Raw genomic sequence first — 8907 nt, forward strand, 5'->3', positions numbered from 1 at the left:
GACCTGGGAATATCCTCATTTAGCTAAGATTTCTATCTTAATTTCCAATCAGATAAATGTTTTGTTTGAATTGTATGCTCCAAGCAACTGTGTTGCTTAATGTATGCTTAATGACATCACTAGGGCCTGCCCCATGATATCACTAGGGCCTGCCCCTGAAATCTCAAGGTTTGGGATGCTTCTGGCCTGGCAACCCTAGTGCAACATGAAACCAGCAAGCACCTGCTAGTGCCTTATTTGAATGTCTGCTAGCTCCTCTCACTCTGAATCTTAAAACTTACAGATGCAGACATAGATACCTTGGTAACGCTAACCGTTTTGAAATCTTTCCCTGCCCCTTGGTATTTTTTAAACATCTAACCTGATGAAGATTTCTGGGAATTCAGCAAGTTGCACACTATTTTATGACATGTTGGTTGGCTTAATAAAGGTATTATCCTAATATGAACTTGGGTTTTTTTTTCATATGGGCTGAAGTGGTTACCTTTGTATCAGTAGTTCCCAAACTTTCTTCTTCATAGATGGCAATTGCTGAAAGTCTTGGTGGACCACTTCATGGTTTTACTGCCTGCTGTAGCAACTGACACATGTTCTACTAGATGCTGAATAATTTTTAATTGTATTTTTACAGATGTGCCATTGACCACCTATATGCGGACCACCAGTGGTCCATGAGCCACAGTTTGGGAAACCTTGCTCTGTGTTATTCTGTTGACAGTGAATAATATAAGTGTCAGTTCTCCAGAATACTAGCATTATAGTGTTTCTATTTTTGGCAGGTTGTTTTATAATCAATCCATATAGAAGTTTGATATTTAATTTCTGCTGGCTTTCTAGCATGGGCCTTGTCAACCTTGGCAGCACCAAGTTTTAAACTGCAATGCCACACTGTGCCACAAGAGGGGGTAAGCTACACACACAAAAATCAAACCTTTACATGGAGTTTGTGTTGTGAAAGATACTGAAATAGCAAAAAAGTTAACAGCAGCTTCTTTAGAAACAATTCATTATTTCCAAACAGTTTCCTTAATGGGGAAATTGTGATGCACTCATTAGAATGTTTGGTTTGGACTGGGATACCCAAGTTCACTTGGGTCTAGTTCTCACAAATATAAATGAAGAAGAAAACCTGTTTCTGGAACACTGCTGTCTGTGAGAATGAGGTTTCAGTTACAAATCTCACTCAGGCTGCAATCTTAGTCACACCTACCCTAGCACTAAGCCCCTTTGAATGAAGTAGGACTTATTTCTCAGTAAATATGCATAGGATTTCATGCGGCCATGTGCCCTGCTTTGCAGAGGACAGTCCTCTGTTTGAAAGGGTGTCTGGTCCAAGTCCAGTTTATTATATTTATAAATAAATAATTTCATAAAAAGGGAGGGAGGGAGGGAGGAAAATGCCCTTGGAGTTTTTCATCAACAAGTATCACCTAGACATCAGTGAGCAGGCACAGAGGACCCCTAGTCACAGTCTTTCCAAATGAGATGTGTTGCATTTCTAATTAAATTATATTTTTTCTAAATTTGCATCTATATCTATAAATTATGCAAATTGGTATCCTCTTTTTGGTGATAATTTCCCTCTTTTTTTGGTGATGGGTAATAGAATTTTGCTGTGGTCTGGATCATGTCACTGTTGGTGTGGCTAATATACTGCACTGTTCTTTGCTAGCCAATATTTTCCTGATTGCTTTGCCATCACAGTTAAGACTGTTAAGAGATGTCAAGATTATGTAGAAAGATAGCAGAAAATATCACCAGAGGAACAGAATGAGCAGGGAGGGATGAGAAATAAACCCTAGTGGTATAATTTACATTCACACTTGTACATTATACATTTAGAAATTGGTTATTTGTTTAACATGTATGTTGAAGGTTTTCCCAACACTCCCTGTGAAAATATAGTAATTATAAGAAAACAGAACATACACATCCCAAAGAAAGTCTACAGTATGATATAAATGCTGTCTCTTAAACACACACCAGCCCTTACTTTCAGATATTAGATAAAGCAAGCAAGATAGTAACAATCAGTACAATGGAGTTGATGAGCCCCTGAGCCCAAGGAAAACAAACAAACCAAATATAAGATGCTTATGACTAAAATGGCCAGATCCTCTGCTGTAATGTGCAAAAGGCAGAGATCATAGGATACAGTATTAGGGTCCATATGCTAGCCCAAGGAGACAACTTGTCATTTCACTCTGAGGCTGGGACCTGCCTGTGACTTGTACGGAATTTCTTCTTGTAAAACAGCAAGTGAATAGACCCATAGTTAAATGTAATGCTTATAATGCCAGCACTCCAGTATCTCACTGCCAAGAGCAAGTGCCCTGCTACCACAAAGATTAGGAGGAATTCAATTTACTGCATTCTGTATGTTTGCCAAGCATGGTGATTTGTTTTCTTTCACTCATTCAGAGGTCATTCTGCAGAGAAAATGCAATGCAAACTTTATGCCAGCTAAGCCAGACAACTATGTTCAATACTTTCCAAGAGCTTGTCTGAAAATTACTTTAGTTTTACTGGGATTCCATTTTACCTACCTTGCGGCATTCCAGCAGCAACAACAATAATAATCAATGTGATTATCTCTGTATATTTTGCCTTACCCCCATATCTATCAACCATGGCCGGACAGTGTAAAGGACTGGTTAAGGGCTACAGTCATGTAGACTGGTCCCATCCATGTTTATTTGGCAGTGACTCCCATTGAGTTCCAAAGCATTTACACCCAAACAGTGTATAAATCTCAATCTCACTTTCCCAAGAAGTCAGGTTAAGGCCATTGGCATGCTACTAGATTTCTTATTATTCCATTACTGTGCAATAGTTGCACAATAAACGTAGATCTCAGTAGTAAGTGGAAATGGTATTTGTTCAGCTTAGTGATCACAGAAGACACTCTTTTTTTCAAAGTCAAAAGTTAATTGACAGTGCAGTTTTTGCATTTGCTAAACTTTTTTGTCATAAGTAAATGAGCCCATAGAGTAAATGATCCAATTATAATCAGTTCTGTAAAATAAAATAAAAAAGCAAATAAGATTAACAAGACAATGATTAAGGAAACTGAGTTAATCCACTGAATAACAACATTAGCTGCCGCTATTGATTTCCTAAACAACCATGATTTGGAGATTATGAGTCACAAAGATCTCAAATTAGTGGCACGTAATGACACAGGTACTGAATGAGAAGGATCCCCGTCATTCAACAGTCACCAAAATGAAGGTGTTTGCAAATGATGCTATCTTTTGTTCAATATGTCCTTTGTCAGTATTTGTAAAATAAACTTTGGAATTCCTTGTTAAGTGTCACATTTCCTTGTATTAGACCAGCCAATTAAAAGTTTGTTAAGCTAGTGGCTAAGTATTTTGCCTCTGTTAAAGGCACAGCAAATCCTCAAACTATTTCATTCAGAAAAAAACCATGAAAGAGTCTTGTGGCACCTTAAAGACTAACAAATTTATTATAGCATAAACATTTATGGGCTTAAGCCCACTCTGTCAAAGGCATAAACTGAAATCTTATTTGGAAGGTGTATAAAGGAGAAAATTGCAAGACGGAAGTTGAATGGGAATCAGGTGCACAAAATACAGTCAGCAAATTTGAAAAGCAGATTGAAACTAAAAAGGCTTGGTTTTAAGGCTCATTTAAAAGCAAATACAGATAGGGCCAGACATACATTCCCTTGGGTGCAAGTACCACAAATACAGGGCCACCACTGAAAAGCCCTTGCCTCTAGTACTACAAGTCTTTTAGATCTTGATAGTGAGTCTGTGAGCAGAGCCTTTATGTTCTAATCTTAAAGCCCAGGCAAATTCATTTGGGTGCAGGTGACCAGAAGTCCTTCAGATAACCTGGTCCCAAATTGTTTAGGGCTTTAAAGGTCCATACTGTTAAATTGGCCTTGGAAACCAACAGGCAGTAACCACAACTATTACAATACAGAGAAACAGAAAACACATGGATTCTGAAAGATGTGGTGCAGTGAGGTCAGACTGATGTGGGAGCTTTGGATTGGTTCCGCTGCTGCACCCACAACAACCTCCCCCCCACCTTTCCCCCCCCCAGTAACCAGCAGTGACCCTGGCACTGGGGAGCCACATAAGTAGCGTAGCTCCACCAACTGCTACAGTTCTGCATAACAGTTCAACAGAAAGCATTTTCCTATCACTAACCACCATATCCCAAATAATGTATGCTTATCTCTGGGTCGTAGTAGGAAAAACCCTTTAGTGCCCATTCATATCTTACAGAGAGAGATTCCTCCATCAGGCTTGAAGTTGTTGTAATGTCTGTCATTAATTCCCCATATGGATCCTTTGGATTGTATAGTAAGGTCCCATACACAGCTCCTTGGGGGCCAGAGACACTGTTGTAGGGAAAATGAATGTACAGAACCTTTTAAAGTGCAGGTTTACATAATGTTGGGGGTGGGGAACCTGTGGCTCTCCAGGTGTTGTTGAACTTCAACTCGCATCATTCCTGAACATTGCTGTGCTAATTGAGGTTGATGGGAGTTGGCGTCCAACAATATCTGCAAGACCATGGACTCCCCATTCCTGAGAAGTCTCCGCAATGTGCAGTGATGCATCACCACCACTTTTGGCCAGTTAATTGCAAAGTAGCTAACTTTGTTTCCTTATTCCTGAAAATAGCTATTAAACTGTTAGGGGAAATGTTGTTCTCTTATTTACTTTATTTAGCAAAATTTATATACTGCTTGATTGTACATAAAACCTCTAACCAGGTTACAAAAAAAAAATAAAACAAACTTTGAAATCATCAGTAAAAGACAGTTAAAAACAGGAGTTGAAAATTCAAAATATAATTGAAATCAACAATAGCTAAAAACAGATTAAAACACATGTTAACGTCTACATGTCTGGATAAACTTGCCTAAACAAAAATGTTTTTAGCAGGCACCGAAAAGAGTACAGTGAATGCTGCCTGCTTGACGTCAATAGGTGGCGAGTGCTACCTGTAGGTGCTCTCACTCTAAAAGTTGGATTTCTTAGAAGTGTAGAACGAATACTGTGTGGTGCCTGTAACACTGTCAGTTCCGCAGATTGAAGCAGTCGAGTGGGCATATATGGGGCAAGGCAATCTCTCAACTAAACTGATCCCAAGCTGTTCAGGGCTTTATATACTAATAGTAACTCCTTGAACCTGGCCTATTAACAAATCAGCAACGAGTGCAGATCTCAGAAGTGATACATGCCAACAGGGTCTCACTCCTGCCAGCAAACATGCTGAAGCATTTTGCACTAGCTGCAGTTTCCATATCAAGTATAAGGGAAACCCTACGTACAGTATGTTGCAATAATCCAATCCTGAAGTCACCATCTTGAAGTTCTCTTATTAATAGGAATGATGTTACAGTAGTATTTACAGCAGGAATGAGGAATCTGTGGCCCTCCAGGTGTTTCAGGACTCCAAGTCCCATCGTGCCTGACCATTGGCCATGCTGGCTAGGGCTGATGGGAGCTGGGAGGCCAACAACATCTGAAGGGCCACAGGCTTCCTCCCCCCCAAATACAACTTCTTTTTCATATTACAATCATTATTCTCTTTCTAAACTAGTTGGATAATATTCAAGCAACATTTTAACATTGTAATTATTTGACAACACATTACAGTTTATGAACATGTCACATAATGCTTTGATAATATAAGAGTGAATCCTGTGGATTATTCCTATTTTATTATGTTTTGAGAGAAAGTGTTTTTCACCATTAGAAACTGAGATTCTCTGTGGGACCTCTTCAGCTTTGCACGACGATTCTGGAACCATATCTAAAACGTAAAGAAAGGGGACACCTTACAAATCAATTAATCTCTAATAATACAGTACCATTTAAAGAAGAGACCTTAGGAAAATAAACCCTCTAAGTACAACCATATACAGCATATAGCTCAGGCAGGATGTCTCTGAATACTAGTTGCTGGGAATCACAAGCTGTGATAGAGCTGTTGCATTCATGTCTTTCTTGCAGGCTTCGCATAGTCATCTGATTGGCCACAGTGAGAACAGGATGCTGGACTAGATAGGCCCTTGGCCTGTTCAACAGGACTCCTTCTGATCTTAACATAACAATAGCCCTGCTGCATCAGACCAAAGGCCCATCTAGTCCAGCATCCTGTTCTCACAGTGGGCAACCAGATGCCTGTGGAAAGCTCATAAGCAGGGCATAAATGCAACAACACTCTCCCCACTTGTGTTGCAAATTCCACAGTTTAATAATGCATGTGTGAAGATCCCTTGTACATCAAACCATTTGTCTTTCTAGCTCAGTATTGTCTGCAGACTGGCAGTAGCTCTCAAGGGTCTCAGGCAGAAGTCTTTCCCATCCCTACCTAGACATGCCAGGGGTTGAACCTAGAACCTTTAGCCTACAAATATCTTCTACTATAGATCTTATCCTTTCATGGACGATAAGGCTAAATGGCTACTATGCATGATGGCTATGTTCCACTTCCGCTACCAGTATGCCTCTGAATATCAGTTGCTGGGAATGGCAGGTAGGGACAGTGCTATTGTACTCAGGTCCTGCTTACAAGTTTCCCATAGGCATAATAGGCATTGTGAGAGCAGGATGCTGAACGAGATGGGTCTTTGGCTTAATCTAGCAGGGCTCTTCTGATGCTCTTATGAGCAGTGACACACCTCACCTGGATGCCAGATTAAAATATACATTTTGTACATAAATATGAGAAGAAAATTTGTGGAATGGCTGAATTTTGTGATTGGTTTTAGAAAATCAGACTGTGACACAGCTCCTGATGCAGATATATCTAGACTTCTGAAGTACTAGAAACCACTGATTCTGGGTGCTTAATCATCCACTGATGTCCACAAAAAAGACATGACTCTGTGCACTACTGAGTTTTTAGCATTAAACGATGGACAGTTAAAATGAAGAGAAAATCCATCATCAGCATCTGAAGCAGGGTAGGTCAGGCCAATAGAGAATATTCTGAACTAGGTGTAAAACAAGTTGCAACCAGGTTGGGGCATAAAAATATGTCTAATCATACACTGGATTAAGTAAGACATAACTTCAATTGGTTTGAAAGCAGATAAATCAAAGTTGTTTAAGATAGCCTTAAAGCATTTAAAGTGTAATTTTAAATCAAAAGTTGGATATAGTCTCAAACTGCTAAATTTACTTTCATAGTTTTGTATATATGGTAAATCCTATTTAAATTTTTTCATTCCACCTAAACAGAAGTTTGAAAAGCACGCAGTATAATCCTATGCATGTTTACTGGGAAGTAAAGCCCACTGTGTTCAATGGAGCATACTCCCTAGTAAGTGTGCAGCTTTAGTTTTTGCTAATATAAATGTCTATAAACATAACTTTAACTTCTGTAGACTGCAATCCCAAACCTCATCCCAAACCTGTAAAATACTCAAGCATGGGGTCACACCACATCTCTTAAATGCTGGTAACAGTTATTTTCTCGTAGGCAAGGAAAACACACTTATTTCATAGTAAGTTTGTATTAAGGCAAATATATGTGGAGTGGGGAGTGCAAGTCTGGTTTTCCTCCATAAAGTGCTCCAAAGGCAACCCCGTATCTAACTACATTAGTAAGGGTAAAAATCACTGCAGTTAATTATTATTTCCTTCCACTGTGAGCTCTACAGAACAGGCAGACATACCTGTGATCAAATAAATAGTAAAATAACTTTTTTAAAAAGTTACCTGGATCCTGTCTTCATCTAAATCTAATTTTTGAGCTAGTTCTTCTCTAACATCAATGCCAGGATAAGAGTTCACTCTAAAAACGTTTTCCAGTATTTCAATCTAAAAATAACAAAGAGAAACTATTATTTATTTATTGTTCATTGAAGAAAAAAATAAAGCAAGCTGACCCTTCTGATAAAAATCTGGGTTAGATACTAACTTTAAATACAAGTCAATAGAAATCAACTAAACTATTTTTGGACAAAAAACATTGATGATTACATGTTAACATCCGTAGATCTTTTTATTCAGTAAATGTACGATTGTACAGACTTTTGTGAAACAGGCATTTCTGGATTCTTACTAATAAATGCCCTCTTACTAAACAATGCACTAAGCAAAACATCCATTCTTAGATTTATGAATAGGTTAAATGTACTGAATCCCTACCTGGCTTCGAGTGAATGCAGTCCTTGGCCTCCTACCTCTGTACCAACTCAATTCCCTTTTGTAAGAAAGCCTTTCATTGCCTGCAAAATAGTTTTCACATTTTTGAACTCTTTCTTCTGCCTCTGGATAGTTGATTGCATTAAACAATGGGATTGCATAGGAAATGCCAGGGAATCGCAGACAAGGGTTATAATCCTCTCCTGAAAAGTCACAAATGCAGCATTTTAAAAGTTAAATGTTGGGTTATATAGTTTCAAACCCAAGAGAGACAAAACTGAATGATAACAATCTGGTATTTTCTTTACAGCCCATTTAATGGATGTATGCTACTTGCAATATACAGCACTGAACACAAAGTAAAAAGTTAAGAAAACAGAACTAAACATTCCATCTTACCTAAATCACTGCATTTATCCACCCACGGCCTGTGAGGTGTTGCCGCTGGAGTGGCATCTTTTTTCCGCTCTAACCCCAAAATGCTTTCAATGGAAAATGAACATGATGCGTTTTTGTTTTCCTCAAGATTGGATGTGTTCTGATGATCGTGAGAAGTTGCATTATGAGAACATAGTGATCTGCCTGCCATTTTTGTACCGTCAGCCTAGGTACCAAATGCATCATAGTTCAGGTTTTTCTTTTGCAGTTCCTCCTTATAGCTTTGTTGACAAGGGGGTTGGATTCACCACGTCATTAATTAAAATCTTTTATTAGGAAGTTTTAGCATGTCAATGAAGATTCTCCCACCAAGAGGCACGAGGAGTTA

General features: G+C 38.8%; 1 protein-coding gene across 1 annotated transcript; it reads right to left on the minus strand.

The window, feature by feature from the left end:
• Positions 1 to 5695: 5695 nt before the first annotated feature.
• HESX1 (HESX homeobox 1) lies at positions 5696 to 8730 on the minus strand. Its single transcript, XM_061622020.1, has 4 exons — positions 8541 to 8730; positions 8145 to 8344; positions 7713 to 7814; positions 5696 to 5799 (listed from the first exon to the last, which is right to left on the minus strand). Exons 1-4 carry the CDS (start codon positions 8728 to 8730, stop codon positions 5701 to 5703), a joined length of 591 nt encoding a protein of 196 aa, XP_061478004.1. The 3' UTR covers positions 5696 to 5700.
• Between the last annotated feature and the right edge of the window lie 177 nt (positions 8731 to 8907).

Source organism: Rhineura floridana, chromosome 3 (genome assembly GCF_030035675.1).
Source record: "Rhineura floridana isolate rRhiFlo1 chromosome 3, rRhiFlo1.hap2, whole genome shotgun sequence".
NCBI classification, from domain to species: Eukaryota; Metazoa; Chordata; class Lepidosauria; order Squamata; family Rhineuridae; genus Rhineura; species Rhineura floridana.